This window comes from Tupaia chinensis, unplaced genomic scaffold (genome assembly GCF_000334495.1).
Source record: "Tupaia chinensis unplaced genomic scaffold, TupChi_1.0 Scaffold000539_1, whole genome shotgun sequence".
Classification (NCBI taxonomy): Eukaryota; Metazoa; Chordata; class Mammalia; order Scandentia; family Tupaiidae; genus Tupaia; species Tupaia belangeri.
Window position 1 is genome coordinate 1125200 of NW_006160052.1, and position 22926 is coordinate 1148125.

Consider the following 22926-nt stretch of genomic DNA (forward strand, 5'->3'; position numbering starts at 1 on the left):
CCTAATGTAAGAGCTGACAAGTCAGAAACAGGTTGCATGTCCCAGTCCTAACATCATGGTACCTATCAGAGAAAGGTGGATCTGGAGCTGAAAAACGGTAGCCTCATAACAAGACAGGTATCATCACATTTCAGTTTTTTGTTGGTAATCTTCTGGATTTCAGTGATCCAAAGCAAACTAGATATAACATTAATATGATATTTTGGTGATTTAATAGTTTCAAAAAAACTTATAAATCTGATATTGATTGAACTAGGATGCCTTGAGAAACAAGCACAAATTTACTTAGAGCCCTCCCTCTGTGTCAAGCACTCTGCTCAAGCAGGTCATATGGGCTATCTCACTCATCATGTTACAGGTGGGGAAAACAGAGGCTTAAAGAAGTTAAGCAACTGGGACCAGCAGTTGGCATAATGGCTATGTCGCTGGACTCCCACGTAGTCGACCGCGGTTCACGTCCCGGACCCGGTGGCTTAAACTCATGCTGGGTGCGTGTGTGTGCGTGCCCAAGATCCTGAGAGGAGAATGGAGGAGAAGGAATTGCAGCATGGCATCCCCTCTAGGGAGTGATTTCTCGCTTTCTGTCTCTCTGTCTTTCTGTCTCTCTCTGCCTTTCTGTGGGACCAGCATGCCCTATAGCAAAACAAAAACAAAAATAAAAACCTCTTCAAAAAAAAAAAAGTGGGACCAGCAGTTAGCATAATGGCTATGTCACTGGACTCCCACGTAGTCGACCGCGGTTCACGTCCCGGACCCGGTGGCTTAAAATTCACGCCGGGCGCATGTGCGTGCGTGCCCAAGATCCCGAGAGGAGAATGGAGGAGAAGGGATTGTGGCATGACCATCCCCCCTGGGGGGTGATTTCTTGCTTTCCGTCTCTCTGTCTCTCTCTGTCTGTCTGGCGAGTGCACGCGCCCTATAGTGAAAAACCTCTCAAAAAAAAAAAAAAAAAAAGTTAAGCAACTTGCTCAAGGTAACAGCTTCAAAGCATTGAAGATGGAATTTTTATGGAAAGTCTGACATTAAGGCCCGAGCTCTTAGCTATATCACTGTATGACTGGGTTGTCAGAAATCATGATGCATTTCTGCGTAGAAAAGCATATCATGACTTTCCTGATCACCCATTACTTCCTCATTCCCTTTACTTGCAGGTTCCACCCCTTTACCATTAGGTAGCTCTGCCCCGAGAATGAACACGCCTGCAGACTCTTGCTAGAATCCTTTGCTTTCTCCATACCACAGCACCGCTTTGTGGTTAAGACTACATTCTTCTTTTTCTTTTTAGAATAACTTATTTAATTTTCTTTATTATATTCTCTTTTTAAATTTTCTATAGGGCATGTGTGCTCACTAGAGAGTGAAGGGGGGGTTAGTGTGGGGAGGGATTGAGAAAGCAAGCCGCCAGGTCTGGGACTCAAACCACAGTTGGCAATGTGGGAGTCCAGCACCTTTAACCACCACGCCACCTGCTCGCCCGAAGACTACATTCTTTTTTTTTTTTTTTTTGGAGAGATTTTCGCTACAGGACACGTGCGCTTGCCAGACAGACAGAGAGAGACATTAGAGATAGAAAGCGAGAAATCACCCCCCAGGGGGGATGGTCACGCCACAATCCCTTCTCCTCCATTCTCCTCTCGGGATCTTGGGCACGCACGCACACGTGCCTGGCGTGAGGTTTAAGCCACCAGGTCCGGGACGCGAACCGCGGTCAACTATGTGGGAGTCCAGCGACATGGCCATTACGCTAACTGCTGGTTCCCCCTGAAGACTACATTCTGACAGGAGGCATTCAGCACTTCAGTAGCTGAAATGATCTCATCTACAAATCCAGATTTTCAGTGAGCAGTCATAGCACGCTAGAATCTCAGAACTGCATGGAAGCTCCTTACCTGAGGCTTGAATGAAGAGCTGCCAGCCCTGTGTGAACGTTTTCAGCTCACGCACCTGTAACCTGTAATGTACTGCTGTACAAGGCAGCGCCACCTGTTCTTTTAGATGGCTGTAGTTACTAAAATGCTCTCACTTGCAGAGAGCTGAAATCTCCACAGGTTCTACCTGGACATCTCTGATTTTGCTTGCTTGAGAATGCAAGGTGACTGTAACACTTGAAGGCAGCTGCTCTCCTGGCGTAGGGTGAGGTGCTCATGTGCTTTGGGGAGCAGGGGAGATCCTAAATAACAGGGCGGTGTGAGTGCGCAGAGCTCAGATTCATTACGGAGAGGATATGTGTAGAGGACGGCTTCTTGGTTAAGAGCACAAATGTTAAACTCAGATCTGAGCGCACACCCTAGCTGACCCAAGGATTCTCTTTTCTCCTACACACGGAGTGAGATAGTGTAACGGACACTAATAATCCCAGCTAGAAGTGAAAACCACCACAAGCAACAGGTAACAGCCATGCAGACTGCGGACATCCACTACAGTGTGCTGATGGTCTATGAGAGGAGGAGGATGCGAGGATTCCGTAAGTAAAGACAACAGGGGGCCTCACTGTGTTTAGGGAAAAAAGAAAGAATGAACACGGGGACAACCATACGGCCTATCTTCCTCACAGGTTATTCTGAGAAACACAAGGTTGTGCATGTAAGAACAAAAATGAATTGATTGTTCTCATATGGGACCAGTGAGCTGGCCAGAGATGAAAATTCCCCATCAGCCTTGACAGGAAGCTGTTGCCGGGGCAGTGCCCATGAAGCCTTGCCCTGCCTTCAGAGTCTGCCAGTGAGCTGACGTCAGAGCCCTTCATGCAGGGGGTGGCAACTCCCTGCTCTCACATCTGGAGAAGCCACTGGATGGCACCCCCAGAGGCAGCAGCCGTCTCTCCCCATGGATCTGCTGAGAATGGCCCCCCTGAGCCCTCGGAAAAAAAGACCCAGGCAGATGGGTTCCTCCATGGCCTCTGCTCCCCATGACATCAAGTTTCAAGGTGTGGTCCTCTACATTTTGGAGAAGAAAATGGGAACCACCCGCAGAGCCTTCCTCATGGAGCTCGCCAGAAGGAAAGGGTTCAGGGTTGAAAATGAACTCAGGTAGGACACTGCCAATTTTACTCTGTAAGTAAGTGGGGGCTTTGGAACCCAAGGATTCTGTTTTCTCCCACACAGAACAGGTGATGTTCCAAATCCCAGTACAAAGTTGAGCTAATGAGCTAAGAGAAATGAGAGGCATGGGGACTGAATACAAGGGTATTTCAAAAAGTTTATGGAAAATGGAATTTAAGTACCACTTTATCTTGGAGCAAAATAATTTTGAAATCCAGGCATAGATAGTTTTTTTATAATAAGAAATTCTGCATGTACTTTTTGAAGACCCACCCTTGTACAATCACATTGAAACTAGTTTTCACTGAAAGATCAGACCTTTAAAAAAAAAATGTACTCTTGTGCAGTGAGTTATCTAAGGATGATAAACAGAAAACTAGTTGGAGAACTTAATGCTGAAATTATTCAATTCTCTCTTGGTCACACTGATGAGGTTGTGCATGTAAGAACAAAAGTTAACTGATTGTTCTCATCATGATTTTCATATGGAACCAGTGAGATGGAAAGAGATGAAAATTCTCCGTCAGCATAGACAGGAAATACCTGTAAAGTTCAATAAAAAACTTTCAGCCGCTTAGGGGCAGGAGGGATGGTCTGAGTGTTGGACTCTTCCCTCGACATTTGGCCGTGCTGAGACCACTGTCTGCTGGGCTGGGCTCCGTGGTCGATGGGCTCACCCAAATGTGGTCTTGATCATGTTTTCCTGCAGAGTGGGCCAGCTTGGAGGGATGCTGGCTTTGGACTCAGCGACAGCTCTGTCTAGGGTGACAGACACCTTACAGGTGTGGTGGGGCTGAGCTCAGGCAAGGTGGCGAGTGAAGCAACTTCCAGGCCACCTGGACTGGTCACTTACTCCTCCACTCACCGTAAACTGCACCTGTCCTTGTTTTTCTCCCTGCTGTATGAGCTCTTCATTGGTCTCCACTGGATGAAGAGAAAGAAAACAAAACCCAGAAACACATCATGCTGGAACCCAGACGTGCATGGGGGTTCCAAGCAGAACTCCCAGGGGGCTTGAATAAAGACAGGGTGGCCGCTGTGCATCTGCAGGCTTTGACTGCAAGGAACAGACTGGTGTTGGTTTGCTGTTTTGGTTTTGGTTTTATTTTCAGGAAAAACGTGAAAAGACATTTGATTTTAAGAATAGTCCTTGATATTGGAAAATAAAGTTGGCAAACGTTTCTTACTAAAGAAAGATCAGCTTTTATTTATTTATTTATTACTTTAATTTGGTAGAGTGTACATACTTTTGCCAGAGAGAGATGCAGAGAGAAAGGGAGACAAAGCGAGACAGCACCCTGCGAGGGACCTGCAAATCCCTTCTTTTCCATTTTCCTCTTGGGACTTTGGGCACCCCTGTGCCCAGCGTGTTTTTCAAGCCGTCGGGTTCAGGACTCACACTGCACAGTCGGCCAAGTGGGATCCAGCCTCTTAATCCCTGTGCCATGGGCTAGCCTAGAAAGGTCAGCTTGAAAATGTTGGAAAGACATATTTCAAAGATCAATAATCAGATGTTAATTTTAACATCAGCATAAATCACACAATATCTGTTTATTTATTTAACTAAAATGCCCTATTTAGACATTTCTGAGTTCCTCACGGTCTCTCTCCCAGCTGGTTTTTCTTTACACGGTCTCTTTCCTCCTTTTATGTGCCTCCCGTTTTTCTTTTTACCCTCCTCTGACCGCCCTCGGGTTTATAAGTTCCTTCCCACAATCTGAGGTTTCATCCCATTGTTAAGTCTTCCTGGTTTTACAGACTTACATAAAATACTGGCATTGAGAGGTGGGGGTAGAGGTAGGAGGTGACATAGGTCAAGAGGCTAAAAACAAAAACAAAAACAAAAAGAACCAAACAGACAAAAGACCCAGACATTAAAAGCCCGAGCAACTACAGAGACTCCTTTTCATGGTGAAGAAATCTGGCAAGAGCCAGGCAGGGAGGTGAGAGCCAGATGGCCAAGATGCCACTTACAGGAAAGTTCCCCGTCGGAACACGGAAGATCCCAAGGCACTTCGTTAGAGACACAGCGACGAGGACGTCCATGTCGGCAGAGGGAGGGACTTGGAGAGACGCGGGAGGCGAGCTTCTCCTGGCAGGAGGCTGAAGAGGTAGCTCTGCGCCCCTGACGCCTGCTGCCAGCCACCAGGCCCAGCTGCTCGGCCGGAGGAAGCCGTGCAGGGCAAGGAGGCTGCTGCTCTGCGTGTGACAGCGCCAAAGTTCCGGGCTGGCAGCTCAGGGAGACACCTCAAATACGAATGTGCTGTACGGTGCAAAGTAAACCACAGGAAGGAGACGGCCTCGCTCTCCAACAGAAATTCCGCACAGAGACACTGGATTTAATGAGAAAGAGGCAGAGTTGTAAGGGGAAATCTGTAGATAAGAAGTCTAGAATCCCCAGCTCTGTCCAGTCCCAACCATGTGGCTCGGGGCAAGGTCTCCTTCATCCCCCTGGATGCTGGGCTTCTGATCACTGGTGTAGTCCACCTGATGTGCCCTCCAAACGAGATGATGGGTTCAATGTGCTTTGGTAAAGTAAAACAGCATACGAACGCAAGGGCGGTTATTTTCTTCTAGATTAGCTGGATCCATTGATCTTTACAGCCAACCCCTGGAGAGGGCTCTCTCTCCACAGATTAACTAGGTCATGTGATGTAAACAAATAGAACGGACACAGGAAGGAAACCCAGCACAAGGTTGTCCGTGGTTGCGGGTGGGGAGGGCATAGCAGAGAAAGAGGATGACTTTCTATTTCATGTGTTTTCTAAATTTTATTTGCAATAAGCATTTTTAAAATGAAAAAAAAGGAAGCTGGTTTTTATAAGGAAGGATATTTCTCAATAATAAAGGCTATATATCTTGCTCTTAGTATATATTGTAAAAGTCAAAGGTAGAGTCACTAAGAAAAGGAAAAAGAAAAAAAAAAGAATGTTCTGAAATAGATCATGTCCATAGTTTCTACTACATTCTTTGACTGCCAGGAGGCAGCCAAAAGATTAAATTTAAGAGAAAAACTTGATTCCTGTTTTACCTGGATCTGAACCTACAGTTTAGAAATGGTGTACTTCAGCCAATAGCGGTGGCTCAATTGTAACCCAATGCTGAGGCCACATGGACCGGCCCAGGGTTCCCTTCCCAAGGTCTCCCCCTACATGCCTGGGGCCTAGGCCTGAGGCCCTGATCCTTATTGGCTGAGGCTGGGGGCAAATGGCAGAGTGAAGACCCTGTTGGGGGTGCTCCCTCCTTTGTCATGGAAGGAATAAATTCATAAAAACTTTAAACCAGCAGGTGGACTAGCGGCTAAGGCTCTGGATTCCCACATGATCGACCATGGTTTGAGTCCCAGACCTGGTGGCTTGGAACTCATTCCAGGCACATCTGCATGTATGCTCAAAATCCAGAGAGGAGAATGGGTAGAAGGGATTGCAGTGTGGCCATCCCCCTGCAGGGTGACTTCTCACTTTCCCTCTGTCCCTCTTTGTCTCTAGTGTCTGTATGAGCCCTAGAGCAAAAATATCTCAAAGAAAATAAATGATTAAAAAAATATTTTAAATAAAAACTTAAAAATTAGTATGCCTCAATGTATTGAACTGTCTGGAGCTATTTCATTCCTCAGCATATGTGTACCACATTTGGGTTGGGCTCATTCAAACATTTGCTGGTCAACATGCCATAGCAAGCTCGTTCTTCACACATAAGTCACGAGGAGGCATCAAGGCCCTTGAAGCATTTGGGGCATTTATGAATAGGATACTGAGTTGTATTCCATGGCCCCCATCCTAAATTTTGAAGCATCTTCACAATCTTTGACTCACCTAGGATGGGCTTAAAAAGGATGGGAATCGACAGCTTGTCATGTTCATGTTCTTATTTCATTCTGGGTTTCAATTCATTGAAGTATGTTTAAATTTATTATTATCGGCCATCCTCTAAAAACACATCAGCTAAGCTTACTTTCTATATCTTGAACCTAATGGTTGATGTTGAGGAAGGTGTTACAACCGGGATTGTCGATCAGCTTTCCAAGTGTACACCACCCAACAGTTGCTAAGTTCTGTTATCCTCGCTGCCAGAGACCTACTATTGCCCTGTCTAAGCCTCCGCAATTGATCCATAAGGGCGCTGCTGGAAGGCGTCGTCTTTGAAAGCAAGACACAGCGTGATGTCATTGCCGATGAAGGGCCATGTGAATGTGCATGCCACACGGCATTTGTCGGCTTCTGTGATACAAAATCATGAACGATTTGACTCCTATAAGCAGGGAGTTTGTTCATGTAGACTAAGGGAAAATCATCTGAATTCTGAGTGTACTAGTCTCCTTTTAAAATAGCATTTACCTACCCAACTGTGTACTTTCAGCCTCCTATTATTTTGGCTTAGTTATGCTGAATCTGTCTATACTTCCATCCGTTCACTGCATAACAATCGAAGGTGGCTTCTGCCTCACTCATTATCCCAAAACAATTGTCTCCCAAGTCTTTGGGAATCTTACAGCGGTAAAAATCCGTGTTTCCCTGAATGTTGGCCAGCACTCTAACGTGAATGTTGGCCACATTCCAGCATAAATGTTGACCACACCCTACCTAGCATGGTTTCCAGTGGTCTAAGGCAGTATTCTTAGGATGGTCCCTTTGAAATGCCTGCCTAAGAAAGCTCACTGCTGCCAGGAGAACTTTCTATTTGTTCTAGCCCACACCTGGCTGTAGGCATAGAGAGGTCCTTGAACCCTCACTTAGAGTAGTTACTTTGGAAGCTCGCGATCATACATTCTATAGCTGAGTCTTTGCGGTATAAATCATCTAACCAACCCAAATTGTCTTTTTTATTGTAGTTTATAACCTACATGTAATAGTCGTAAATATTTGTGGGGTACCATGTGGTTTTCAGGGCTGTCCTCTTTGAAATGCAAACATCCAAGGAGATCTTTCTCACTTCCGTGTGGGAGGAGGGGCCTAACTTTGATGGACACTGCTGTAACCGGCTCCGCGGAAGTGCTTCTCCTCCAGCTAAGCTCTACTGAGCACAGCCAGGTGGCCAGTCACACGGACCAACCTCCAGCCCCCTAGCTCCTTCCCCCAGCACACTTCAGCCCCTAAAAAGTCTCCTGCCTTTTATCCCCACACAGTTCGTTTGGTTGTGCTGGGCCTTCTTCCCTCTTGCCATCTGGATTACGGAGTAAAATCCGTCCTCACCACTTTACCTAGTGTCCAGCTTTGTTTATCTTTAAGTTCATGATGTCAGAATAAAAATTTTAAGTCATTGTTTGCAAAACAAACCAAACACCAGATGAAAGAGATCAGTTACCTGCTCTAGAAAATAAGCTATCGCACTGCTTCAGGTCCCTGCCAGGTCCAAGGTCCAATCACCATACTGGTCGTTCGCTGTATTTTTTTCTTACTCTTTTCTCCCCTACCTTGAATGTTGTCTCTCTTCACCTCTCTACTTCTTTTCTTCTATTTATTTATTTATTTATTTTTATTTTCGAGATTTTTGTCTTAGGGTGCATGTGCTCACCAGAGAGAGAGAAAGAGAGAAGGAGAGTGAGGAATTACCCCCAAGGGGGGAAGGACACACCATAATTCCTTCTCCTCCATCCTCCTCCTGGGATCTTGGGCACACATGCACATGTGCCTTGCTTGAGTTTCAAGCTACCAGGTCCAGGAGTCAAACCATGCTTGGCCATCTGCTGACCCCCACATCTCCACTTCCAAGATCTAAGACCCCCATAAGCTGCCCAGAGGAGAGGACTTCCTCCCATTGCCTCGGATTGGTGCCAACTACCACCCCCAGTCCCCCACACCTCCCACCACTGCTCTGCTCTTGGTCTCACCCCATCTCCTCCCTGACTCCATGAGACCACTGTCGACGGAAAAATAACCAACTGTAAAAATTAATCATTAATACTCAATGTGGTTTATTTCCAAGCCAAACGTGAATGACCTAGGCCTGGAGAAGAGGCATACATGCCTTTCTCAGGGTGATCATATACAGGGGTTCCTTTTATTTGTTTTTGAGATTGATAGACAACATTTAGTGAAGAGATTTTTCTATTAGTCTGGCCCAAAAAGGCGGGACATGTAGAAGGGGGGGGGCTTGTATGTTATAGGTGGGTTTCACAATTCTTAGGTTGGTGATTGGAAGGGAAGATCTGTGTCTTAGTTAAAGAAAGGCTTAATCTACATCTCAAGGAAAAGGGAAGTTCTGTGTCTTGGGAAGAGATAAGCACAAGAATATACTGTAATTGGTTGAAATATACATCTCAGAGATACTATGCCAGGGCCAGGAGGTAGGAAGAATCCTGTTAATAGAAAATAAATGGTCTGTTAATGTTTGTGGGCATGACTTCCCCAGTCCCCTTTGAAAAGATTTTGGAAAAATAGGAAAAGTAGTCAGACTTCTGTCCACACCACCATATAGACCCCATCACAGGCCTTAGTCAATTTGGTTACATGTAGTAGGCTTCAGGAAAGATTTGCTTGAAGAATGATTTATCTCCAGAGTATGAAACTGGCCCAAGGGACTTGTGTTTACCAAATATAATTTTCATAATTAAAATTATTTTCTGCAATGCATAGATATTACTTTTATAATCTGCAAAATAATTTTAAAAATTATTTTTATAAATTCAAGAGCATGGAGTGTACACTTTAGTTTTGCTCTGGTCCAAATTATTTTCTTTTTTGTTTGTTTTTTTTTTTTTTTTTTTAAAAAAAAAAAAAAAACTCTCTACCCTCCATGGTCTTTTCTCTTGTTAATCTCTGTCTTCTCACCTAGGGAAAAAAGCTGTTAAAAATCTTCACCTTTCTGCTGGTTCCCTAAATTATTTTCTTTGTGAAGTGTATTTATTCACTTATTTCATGAGAGAGAAAATGAGGGGTGGGAGACAAGTAGTCTCAACAGGATCTCATGCCATGATCTTCCCTGAGCCTGCCCAAATAGCCAGGGACATGGGCATACATGTGCATGGTGGTGTGTATGAGTCTGCCTGGACTCACTCGACTGAACGTGTTTTTCTGGGGGGGCGGAGTGTGCTGTGAATTAGAAATAAACATAAAAACAAGCACACGAAGACATACAAGTATGAGAAGGCAAGGATGGGGTGGGGCCTGTCTTCTCTGCCTGAGAAAGCTGACCTCAAACCAGCCTCAGGTGTATTATTTTATAGGGCAGAAAATGGAGGAAGAGGAAATGGAATGCAAAGTCAGTTGTTTTCAGTTGTTAATCAGCTGATGACGTGAAAATGATTGGCATTTGGTTTCTTCTGATCTTTTGGAGTAAAATCCCAGTAACACATATGGCTTCCTTCCTTCGAGAGAGGTACTGCTTTGCGTGTCAGTAGCTAGCTATTTGTATGTTAATGCTTTCATTGTTATGCAAATAACACCCATAGAACCCCATTTTGGGATGTGTCTGAAGGTCACATGTTTGCTCAGAATGACTTCTCTCCACACAGGTCAACCCTGGAACTGAACCCTGCTCTCACATGTAGCTTCTATCATCGCAGAGTGCTATACTGCTACTTGGCTAAGTCCAAAATTACTCCCTACTTCAAAATGTGTGGGCTTCAAATTAATAAAAATTCTCATTATCCCATGCAAGGTGGGCCACAAAATCAAAGCAAAACCCTCCCAGTCATACATAAGCAGGGCTGGACATAGCAACCAGTCTTTACTGGTGCTTGTAAGAGTGTGGGCTAAAACTGCCTGAAGAAAGCAACCCCATTTACAATAACCAGAAAAAGTATAATATCAAGGAATAAACCTAACCGAAGAAATCAAAGACCTCTACTAGGAAAACTATGAAAATCTTAAAAAAGAAATTGAAAATGACACTAAAAAGTGTCCAATCCATGTTCCTGGATTGGAAGAATTAATATACTCAAAATGTCAATTCTACCCAGATTAATCTAAATATTTAATGGAATCCCAATCAAATTACCAGAGATATTCTTCACAGCTTAGAAAAAATAATCATAGAATTTTTCTGGAATTATAAAAGACCCCCACATTGCCAAAGCAATCCTGCACAAGAAGAGTGGAGTAGGAGACATCTCACTCCCTGAGCCCAAAAACACATTACAAAGCTGTGATAATCAAAAGAGCTTAGTATTGACACAAAACCAGTCATGTTGAACAATGAAACAAAATAGAGACCCCAGAAATAAACCCAAAAAACATAGAGTCAACTGAGTTTGACAAAGCGCATCAGTCAACCCAGTGGGGAAAAGATAACCTCTTTAGCAAATGGTACTAGAAAAACTGTCTATCCACCTGCAGAAAGACGAAACTGGACACCTATGTCTCATCATTAACAAAAATCAACTCAAAACGGATCAAGAATCTAAACCTAAGATCTCATACTATAAAAACTACTGATGCAAAACACAGGAGAAACTCCTAGAGACATAGCAGTAGGCAAGACTTCTTGAACAAGACCCCGTTCTAGCTAGTCTTGCACTACCCTGCGGGGCACGTGAAAGCTCTAAGCAAAGACGTAATCTACTGCTGGGCTTTACAGACAGAAGCCTCCTGAGAGCCAGTCAGAGACGGCCAGAAGAGGCTTGCTGAGAACCATGAGGTGCTCCACAGCTGAAGCACAGGGCTTTGCCGTCCCTGTAGAAGAATGAGCACAGAACAGCTCAGCCGAGGCTTCTCCAGCAGAGACACAAGTCCGTCTGACCCGTTTTTATTTGTCTATCCTTTCTCAATACACAACCTTCCCTTAGGGGGACCTTGTCTCTTTGCCCTCAGGCAGAGGCAGTCTGAAGCAGGTCAGTTACTAGGAGAAAGGGGCACGAGGCCTTTTAAACTGTGAACAGCTCAGTTTAACTGTAGAAGATGATTTAAAGTCATTATTTACACAACAAGTCCTATATCAGATGGGAAAAATCAGGAATGACTTTTCCCTGGCAAGAAAACTCTTTTAAAGACATGGCTGACTAGGAGCCGGCAGGCACATGTGTGCATCCCCAAAATTGGGAGAAGAGAATGGAGGAGAAGGGATTGCACATGGCCATCCCGGGGTGTGGGGTGTCGGGGGGGATTTCTCTCTTTCTCTCTCTCTGTGTCTCTGGCATGTGCACTTGCCCTATAGCAAAAATCTCTTTCTAAGCAACAAGAACAAAAAAAGACAAAGGTGAAAGCAGGACAGAGAACTCAAACTAGGGGTTGGGGTGGGAGACTGTTTCTAGGCAGAGCAGTGGCTTCCCCTTCTTCATGGAGGTATTCCTAATTATTTCAAGAGAGGCAGGACAGCTGGGAAAAGGCAGGCAGGGAGAATGGTGCAATTGATGTCTGAGGAAAAAGTTGGGAACTGAGGGTGTGAATCAGCTCCATATCCCAGGGCTTCTGGATATCTGAGTGCCACATTCATGCTCCTTACAATATCTTTTACCGCGCGTTGTATATGACTGTGCTTCCATTGTACCTCCCCCAAACTTCATGTGTTCAAATTCGGTGAACCATCGTAATGGTGCTGGGAAGGTGGAAACTCAGTCTAGTTTTGGTATGGGAGTGACTAGGGCTCGACAAAGGTGGGGGTCTCTCGGAGTGGGGCCCCCACGACTGAGGAGCAGACACGGGCACGCATGCTCTGCTCTCGCTGCCTTGCCTCGTGACGCCTGCACCACTCTGGACTCTGCAGGCTCCACGCCAAAATGAAGACCCTCACCAGAGGCAGTTCCTGAATTTGGCCTTCCCAAATCGTGAGTGAAATAAGCCTTTATTCTTCATTAATTACCCAGTGTGATGTGCAGTTATTAAGCTACAGAGAGTAGGGACCAGCAGTTAGTGTAATGGCTATGTCGCTGGACTCCCATGTAGTTGACTGCGGTTCAAGTCCCAGACCTAGTGGCTTAAACTCATGCCGGGCACGTGTGCGTGCGTGCCCAAGATCCCAAGAGGAGAATGAAGGAGAAGGGATTGCGGCGCGGCCATACCCCCCTAGGGGGTGATTTCTCACTTTCTATCTCTCTGTCTCTGTCTTTCTGGCGAGCACAAGCGCCCTATAGCAAAAAACATCTCAAAAAATAAATAAATAAAAAGCTACAGAGAGTAGACAAAAACATACATTTAATATGTTTCTTTATTATCTCTAAACAGAATCTTTTTTAAAAAAACCACATCGATAGCCTTGGGGACCAGCAGATGGCATAATGGTTACATTGCTGGATTCCCATGTAGTCGACCACAGTTAGACGCTGGGCTCCTGTGTATGCGTGCCCAAAATCCCGAGAGGAAAATGGAGGAGAAGGGATTGTGGCGTGGACATCCCCCGCCCCCTGTGGGGGTGATTTCTCGCTTTCTGTCTCTCTCTCGCTCTCCAGTGAGCGCATGCACCCTATAGCAAAAATCTCTCTCTCTAAAAAGAAAAGAAAAAGTAGCCTTGTCCTCAGAAATATTCATAAAAACCATGGTCTATATGCATAATTTAAACTGTAAATATAAATAAACAGAAAAGCCTTTTCACTGTTCATTTACATACTCCTTAAAATATCTTATGTACCTGCAGAAGAGTGAATACCATGTTGGAAAGCAGCGCTGTGATTGGGCCTCAAGGCCAACGTGGGGATCAAATCGAGGCTGAGGCAGTTCAACAGAGATCTTTCTCTATAGCGGTATTTCTCAAAGTGGAATTCTTGGGCTGAGGGTACTTTTAAAATATGGACGCTCCCGCGGAGAGGTAGGAAGTGTTTTTAGTTCATTTGCATTCGAGAGGGTGGTGACTGCCTTAACTGAGAGTACCAAGGAAGTGACACTGTGACTTCTGAAGCTGGTTCATAAAAGGCCGTGAAGCTCCTGCCTGGCCCGGAACACTCACTCTGGGACCCTGGAGCCTCACAAAACAAGTGGGCCCTCTTAGCGCACGTGAGGGTGTCGGGGAGGTAGCTGCACTGAGCCCAGCCTTCTCCTCAGCCCCACCCAGGGGCCGGGTGTGGGACTAAGTGAAACCTCAGCCCCCATCAGCACCCTGCAGCATACAGGGGGACACCCAGCCACGCCGGCCTGAAGTCCCGGCTCATAAAATTGTCAGATGTAATAAAAACGTTGCCTGTTTTTTGTTTTGTTTTTGTTTTTGTTTTTGTTTTTTTTTGGAGAGGTTTTTGCTATAGGGCATGTGCGCTCGCCAGACAGAGAGAAACAGAGAGACGGAAAGCGAGAAATCACACCCCAAGGGGGATGGCCATGCCGCAATCCCTTCTTCTCCATTCTCCTCTCAGGATCTTGGGCACACACGCACACGTGCCCGGTGTGAGTTTTAAGCCACCGGGTCTGGGACGCGAACCGCGGTTGACTATGTGGGAGTCCAGCGACATAGCCATTACGCTAACTGCTGGTCCCAAAAACGTTGCCTGTTTAAGCCAATCAATTTCGGGGCCGTTGGTTCTGCACCAGGAGGTAACTACAAAGACTGTATGAGAACCAGCAATGGGGCCCATCCAAGTTCCTATTTCCGGGCCCCCCGCGGGACTTAGGGAATCTGAATTCTGACAAATGGGGCTTTGGAATCTGAGTTTTAAACTCACTTCCCGCGTATCTCTGGGAGACTTTAGAACATGAGAGACAGTCCTTAAGAGCTGTTGATGAACTCATTTATTCATTCTACCAACATCTTATGACAGTCACCATCCCTGCCCTGGGGGTCACTAATGAGCGACCTAAACACACGATAGCTCACCCCTACTGGGAGGAGAAGACCCTGAATCTCCCTCCCTGTGAGGTGAGGGGTGAAACCTGCTCAGAATGACCATAACTGGCTCACGCCTCCCAGGCTTCACCTGTGACATAGTATTGTCATGGCTAGGACATTTGCTGTACTTAGAGGATCCGGCTCACTGACATTTCAGGAAGAGCCGTCTGAGCAGCGCCTTGCGGCATGTAGCAGGGATTGGGGCAGCTAACTGAGGGTTTCTGTTACCTTCTATTAAAAGAAGAAAGCCCAGGCCCTGCAGGCAAAGCAGAGACGACCTCAGCCGCGAACCCACCTTTAGCTGCCCTTTAAAGTGATCTTCCTGTGCACCCTCTTCCCTACGCAGGAAAGTGATGGCAGATAGTACGTGACAGAATGTGAAAATGTAGAAAAGTACTTCAAGAAACAAACGAAACCTCCTCAGGGTCTAACCACAGCCTAGAAGAACGTTAGGAGAACGCTTGACTCAGGCACACCTGGGTTCACGAACGCCCCAAGCCCTGGTTTTCTCATCTGTAATTATATTGCCTAGTTCATAAGGCTGTTGTAAGGATTAAGTAAGAATACACACACACGTATGTGTGTGGGGGGGCACTTTTTGTTTTTGCTAGTAGTTGGGAGTATTTCTTTGTGGGTATACTAGTATTTTACTGTTTGTCAATTGTTTTTGCAGCCCTCTCTGGCCCCCATTGTCCCCCTCAGGTCTTTCGGACATCCCTCGGAGAGGCAGGGCTATGACCAAAGGACTCTATTTTTTTTTTTTTTTTTTTTTGGAGAGGTCTTTGCTATAGTGCGTGTGTGCTTGTAAGAAAGACAGAGGGACAGAAAGCAAGAAATCACCCCCCAGGGGGGATGGCCACACTGCAGTCCCTTCTCCTCCATTCTCCTCTCAGAATCTTGGACATGCACGCACATGTGCCCAGCATGAGTTTAAGCCACCAGGTCTGGGACTAGAACTGCGGTTGACTACGTGGGAGTCCAGTGACATAGCCATTACGCCAACTGCTGGTTCCCAGAGGACTCTTAGTGAAGAGAAGGTAGTAGTGGAGTAGAGTAGAAGAGTGGGGGGTGAGGGGCCTAAGTCTGGAAGATAAGCCCCAGGGCTCCTGTTCTGTTCACCGGTCTCTCTCAGACTTACACAAAACCCAGAGCACAACAAAGTGGACAGCCTCCCCATGGCCTCTCCATCTTGGTGGGCAGCTATGGCAACCGCTCCTCCAGATTTTCTAGGACAGGGGACCAGCAGCAGTTAGCGTAATGGCTATGTCGCTGGACTCCCACGTAGTCGACCGCGGTTCGTGTCCCGGACCCGGTGGCTTAAAACTCACGCCAGGCCGCGTGTGCGTGCGTGCCCAAGATCCCGAGAGGAGAATGGAGGAGAAGGGATTGCGGAGTAACTATCCCCCCCTGGGGGGTGATTTCTCGCTTTCTGTCTCTATGTCTCTCTCTCTCTGTCTGGCAAGTGCACACACCCTATAGCGAAAACCTCTCCAAAAAAAGAAAAAAAAAAAGATTTTCTAGGAGAGCCCTGCGCGCGCTCTGTCTCACAGCAGCCTGTATGGGACCGCGCACAAAAGAGCAACACGTTAATCCCGTGTGGCCGCTGGACAGCGCATCTAGTACTGTTATAAAGAAAGCGTCATTCCAGTCCGATTGCCGCCCTTTGAAGGGAGTTCATTTTCTTCTCAGTAGAATCCCCATCTAGATGCTATTTCTTCTGCAAAAAAGAGAGAAGTGAGCAGCTCCCTCTACTGCCGCAGAACAGCAGAGTCACAGGTGGTCACGCACATAGGATCAAATCCCTACTCTACCACTCATTAGCTGGGTAAAATGTTCAACGTCTCCGAAGCTGTCTCCTCTCTCTCTCTCTCTCTCACTGCCAGAGGGTATATGTACTTGCCAGAGTGACACAGAGAGGAAGAAAGCACCCCCAGTGGGACACAGTCATGCAGCAATCTCTTCTCTGTTCCACCACTTTGTGAGGATTTGGGCCATGCTCACACATGAACCTGGGATGTTTTTCAAACTGCCAGGGCCAAGATTTAAACCACGATCCATCATGTGGGATCTGTCTCCCTTCACCACTGGCCCTATTCTCATTTTAAAGAATTAATTTAATTTATGATTTTTTAATTGTCAGAAGGTGCATGAATTTACCAAAATGAGACAGAGAGACCAGGAGAGAGAAAGAGGGAGAAAGCACCCTCAGTGGAGTATGGTTGTGCTGCAATCCCTTCACCATTTCTCCATCCTATCAGGATTTGGGGCATGCACATATATGTACCTGGGGTGTTTCTCGAGCCACCAGGGTCAGGATTTGAACCATAGTTGGCCATGTGAGATCTAGCTTCTTTAACTACTAGGCTATGGGGCCAGTGTCTTTTCATTTTTAGATGGGGATGATAATTCCTATTTCATAGCATTATTGATACTAATGCCAGTTACTAAATGAACTATGTCTGCCTTAGCAGTTGACATTGCAATATTACTAATATTTTCAGTATGGGAGTGCCCACTGCAGAGAGAAAACCTCGGGGCCAGCAAATAGACAACCAGCTACCGCACACGGCAGCACAAAGCTGTCAGCAGGACACGCTGGAGACGGTGGGTCTCCTTAGGAGGACTGTTTGGTAAGGCTCAGCGTTTAAAGTGAACAGATGCATGATCAGAGACTGACCTGTCTGCAAGGGGTCAGCTCCACCCCAGCAGGACAGCACCACCTCAAACAGCACAGCACTTCTTAGTTCAGGGACACATGCCGCAGGGATTAGAAGCCCAGGCAACACAAGGTGGGAAATGGACCAGAATAGAGATTATTCCCTGGGCTTATATTCTTTTTTTTCTTTTTTCTTTTTCTTTTTTTTTTTTGAGAGGTTTTTGCTATAGGGCGCGTGCGCTCGCCAGACAGAGAGAGACATAGAGACAGAAAGCGAGAAATCACCCCCAGGGGGGATGGTCACGCCGCAATCCCTTCTCCTCCATTCTCCTCTCGGGATCCTGGGCACGCACGCACACACGCCTGGCGTGAGTTTTAAGCCACCGGGTCCGGGATGCGAACTGCGGTCGACTACGTGGGAGTCCAGCGACATAGCCATTACACTAACTGCTGGTGACCATGGTTTATATTCTTTAAGTTACTGTGGTAAAGGACCAGGTTTTAAAAATGTGTTACTGACCAATGCTTTTAAATAAAATAACAAATAATAGAGACAAGCAGGTGGCATGGAGGTTAAAGCGCTAGACTCCCACATGGCTGACCATGGTTCAAGTCCTGGCCCTGGCGGCTTGCTTTCTCACCTTCCCTTTCTGTCTCTCTCTCTCTGTCTCTCTCTCTCTGATGAGTGCATGTGCCCTGTGGCAAATTAAAATGATAAATCAATGAAATAAAGAATTCTTTAAAAAAAATTGTGTCAGTGTCAAATTATACTTAAAGTTTTAAATTTATACATGTTGGAATGTTCATTTTGCAAGCTAAGTGACATATGTAATTGAATGTACAAAAGAAGTTGAAATTTAAAAAGAATGTCTGTACCTATCTTGTTGGAAACCAGCGACAAGCAATCCTGAACTCTGAGTAGCTCTCATTTAGGAGGTTTTGCTTGCTTGGTTCTTTGTGTGTTTATTATTATTTATTATTACTATTTATTTAACTTTATTTTTTTATTTATTTACTTATTTTTAATTTGACCAGAGAGAGACAGGGAAAGTGAGAAAACAAGCCACCAGGACCAGGACTCGAACCACGGTCGGCCATATGGGAGTGTCCAGCACCTTCACCACCATGCCACCTGCTGGTTCCATGTATTTATTGTTTTATTGTAGTCGTTTTGTTTAATGAGCAGGGATCGGCGCTCTATATCAGTCTTCCTTCATGTGACGGATAGCTTTTCTTCCACGAATTCGCATCTGTTAGCTAAGACATGCACGTGGCTCCCATCCCGTGGAACGCGCTGTGAGCTCGGGCATTCCCACACTGTGTCAGGGAGTCCCAGGAGGAGAAGCAGGGCACATGGTGGTAAGACAGTAGCTGGTGAAAGGCCTGAACTTGGAAGTGAAGTACCAAGACTCTTCCTTAGCACATTCTTCCCCCGCTGAGGTGCAGGCCAAACCTCGTTTATTGTACAGGTTGAGTATTACTATTTAAAAAATATAAATTCTTAAGTGCTTCAAAATCTGGAACATTTTTTTTGAGAGGTTTTTGCTATAGGCCAGGTACACTCGCCAGAAAGAGAGAGACAGAGAAGACAGAGAAATAGAAAGCGAGATATTACCACGTCGCAATCCCTTCTCCTCCATTCTCATCTCGGGATCTTGGGCACGCACACACATGCACACACGATTGGTGTGGGTTTAAGCCACTGGGTCTGGGACTCGAACTGCAGTCGACTACATGGGAGTCCAGCCACGTAGCCATTACACCAACTGTTGCTCCCAAAATCTGAAACTAGCATGATGCTATGGGGAAAATTCCACATCTGATCACACGTGACAGGTCATAGTAAAAATGTTACAACTAAAAAGTTGCATAATATCACCTTCAGGTTATGTGTATAAGGTAAATGTGAAACGAATTATTTTTGTGTTTAGACTTGAGACCCATTCCAAGATATCTTCTTATTTATATGCTAATATCCTAAAATCTGAAACTTTCTGAAATCCAAACACTTCTGGTTTTTGGATGAGGACTCCTCAATATGTAATAATAATAAATATTAACATGTATTATAATATTATAATAAATAAGAATATCTAATGCAATTATAGTAATATAATAATGTTTTCCTCCAAAAGGCAGAAATACAGATGGAATAATATTTTCTATACAAGCTTCCTATTAATCTTTTTGTTCTCTTCTGAAAGTTTTGACATAAAGAACTTTTCGAGAAGTTTATTGTAAGTAATTTTTGGAATTAGATGGATCTAGAACAGGATGGCAATGACTGCCTTCCAAGCCTTGTAATGTTGTCTTTCCTTGACTTATCTCGGCCTGGGCCTGCCGTGCACCTTGCCTCTCCCCTGGCCTCGGCTCGGGCCCCGAGCCCCCACGACTCTCCTAGTGCCAACTTCGGATCCCGCCGTCAGCCAGATGTCGTCATTCGGACCTGCTGCCATGTTTCCAAGGCAGCAAGCTTGAAATAAACTTTGATTCTCTTGCCCCAGTCCTTTTCCCAAAGAGATACAACTTCCTCAATCCCCGCTTCTGGGGTGTTATTTGCTCTGATAAACATGCTGGAGTTGAATTGGACTCAGGCGGCCTCTTCATCTTCTCTAGGCTTGCTAACGCCTCGTACCCAGCATCTTTCTCTTAGTCTGCCTTTTCCATTCTCCAGGAACTCGCGTGCAGTCTACTGTTCCATCCCCGCCTCTCACTCTCCGTAATTATTGTGCATATCAGATCTGTCTTTACAGCGGCACTGTAATGTCATCGGTGTTCTCACCAAAGCCTTCCGTGGCTCCACGGTCTCAGAAAGTAAGATCGAAGCTGGCTTCTTAGACCGCTTTAACATGGTGTCCCTGCAGACTCAGCCACGTCTTCACTTCTGCGCCATGTAGATGCTCCCCTCCAATCCAGCCTATCCCCTCCTTGTCCTCTGGGCCTCTGAACCTTTACTTCCAGGAACACTGAGAGCTCTTCCTTCCAGGTGCATTGCTCCTGCCCCCGCCCGGCTCTTCCACAAAGTCTCTCGCCCATCCCAGCTCACGCCAAGCCCTCTCTGAAGCTCGCTTGCAGACCCTGCCACGCTCTATATCTTGCCACAATCGCGTTGTTAACCAGCAGTCTCAGGAAGCCTGGAAATGTCCAGGGACTTTCCTTTCCTTCTTCAGTACCAACCCCCTTCCACCACACCAACTACCACCACCGCTGCAGGGAACCTCGGGCTGTGTGTGTAACAGTGAACCAAAAAATATACACAATAAACCAAAAAGTTCATCATAAACGAGGATGGATAGAGAAAGCCAAGGAAGTGAAGTCAAAAAAGAAAGAGAAAATACTTTTATTTTTTCTCTTGGGTGCCTGGCTATGCCATTTGCCCTTGCTATTTCATAGGTTTATAGATTATCTGGACAGAGGGGTCTTAAAAAATCACTGGCTTGGGCCAGCCAGTGGTGGTTAACTTGGCTGGGTGAGGTGGTTAACGTGGCTGGATGAGGTGGTTAACGTGGCTCAGTGAGGTGGTTAACGTGACTGGGTGAGGTGGTTAACATGACTGGGTGAGGTGGTTAACATGACTGGGTGAGGTGGTTAACATGACTGGGTGAGGTGGTTAACATGACTGGGTGAGGTGGTTAACATGACTGGGTGAGGTGGTTAACATGACTGGGTGAGGTGGTTAACATGACTGGGTGAGGTGGTTAACATGACTGGGTGAGGTGGTTAACATGACTGGGTGAGGTGGTTAACATGACTGGGTGAGGTGGTTAACATGACTGGGTGAGGTGGTTAACATGACTGGGTGAGGTGGTTAACATGACTGGGTGAGGTGGTTAACATGACTGGGTGAGGTGGTTAACATGACTGGGTGAGGTGGTTAACATGACTGGGTGAGGTGGTTGATGTGGCTGAGTGAGGTGGTTAATATGGCTGTAGCCCACATGGCTGACTGCCCAGTTTGAATCCTGAATCCTGAATCCGGTGACTTGAAAAACACACTGGGCGCAGGTGTATGCACATTCAAAATTCTGAAGGAAAATGGAGGGGGATTGCGGTGGGAGCAACTCCTATGGGGGTGCTTTCTTACCTTTCTTCTTTCTCTCTCCCCACTAAGTACACGTGTCTTCTAGCAAATTTTTAAAAAATTAAATTGCTGGGCTCAGTGATGTGGTGCCAACTGTGAAGACTTGTGAAAATTAGAAATAACATTCAACACAAAAGACAATCAAATGGGGACCAGCAGTTGGCGTAATGGCTATGTCGCTGGACTCCCACGTAGTTAACCGCGGTTCACGTCCCAGATCAGGTGGCTTAAACTCACTCTGGGCACGTGTGCGCGCATGCCCAAGATCAAGGTCCCCAGAGGAGAATGGAGAAGGGATTGCGGCATGGCCATACCCGCTGGGGGGTGATTTCTCACTTTCTGTCTCTCTTTCTCTGTCTTTCTGGCGAGCACACATGCCCTATAGCAAAAAAAGTCTAAAAAAAAAAAAAACGACAATCAAACATGATAAATATAATTTACCAGCTGTGTGACCTTCAGAATATCACTTAAACACTCTGTCCTCAGTTTCCTCATTCCCTTTTTGTTTTGGTATTTTTTTTAATTTGCCAGAGGGCATAGGCACACGCTGAAGATATACAGGGAGAAAAAGAGTGAGAAAACAACCGCCATAGACCACACACCCAGTGTGTTTCTCAAGTCATCGGGTCTGGAACTTGCACTGTGCCGTCTGCCGTGTGAGGTACAGCTGCCTTAGCCACCTCGTCACCTGCTGACCCTCATTCTCGACGTGGGAGTATGTGTAAATATCACTGGGTAGCAGACTTAGGTCTTTGGGCAGAGCCTGTGATATGGAGAGACCCTGGATTCCTGAGTAACTCAGGGCTGATAGCTGGCTAAGGTTTCTGCCCCTCCCTGGGGCTACAGAGTACCCTGAAAACCTGGAATGGATTAGCACCTGGAGTAGATTAGTCTTCCTGTTTCTCTGCCTCCTCCCTTTGAAGCTGTTTTAGGGCTGGTATTGAGCCTGAGACCTCCCCTTCCCCAATTCCCACCCCCAGGGGGGCCAGAGATTTAGTGTTAACTCCCCTTGCCCTCCAGGGTAATAAGCAGTTCTCTTCATCTCTCTGAGGCTGCTTTCCATTCCTCCGTGTCTGGTTTTCAGCAACACCTGGACCGTGAGTGCTCAGTGTTTGCTAGTGGCACTAGGCCCATCTTGCATCTCAGGGCTCTGTTTTGAAAAGCATGTAAAGTGGGGCCAACAGGTGGCATGGTGGATAAGGCACTGGACTTTCCTGTGGCTGATCACAGTTAAAGTCCTGGACATGGCAGCTCGCCTTGTCACTTTTTCTCTCTCTTTTTATCTTGCTCTTGCCAAATTTTAAAATAATAATAGGACCTCCCCTTCCCCAATTCCCCGATAAAAGACTGTATCCAACCATCCAACCCCCAGTGGGGGCCAGAGATTTAGTGTTAACTCCCCTTGCCCTCCAGGGTAATAAGCAGTTCTCTTCATCTCTCTGAGGCTAATTTCCATTCCT

General features: G+C 46.0%; 1 protein-coding gene and 1 long non-coding RNA gene across 2 annotated transcripts in view; one reads left to right on the forward strand and one right to left on the reverse strand.

Moving 5' to 3' along the window:
* Positions 1-2826: 2826 nt before the first annotated feature.
* Positions 2827-22926, forward strand: part of DNTT (DNA nucleotidylexotransferase) — a 46073-nt gene continuing 25973 nt past the window's right edge. Inside the window, 2 exon segments of the mRNA XM_027775265.1 lie at positions 2827-3029; positions 15653-15691. Of these exon segments, the coding sequence (XP_027631066.1) occupies positions 2827-3029; positions 15653-15691 (242 nt within the window).
* On the reverse strand, positions 4219-5661 carry LOC114009456 (uncharacterized). The gene is made up of 3 exons (XR_003550863.1): positions 5460-5661; positions 5016-5374; positions 4219-4509 (listed from the first exon to the last, which is right to left on the reverse strand). It is a non-coding gene; the product is annotated as an uncharacterized LOC114009456 (long non-coding RNA).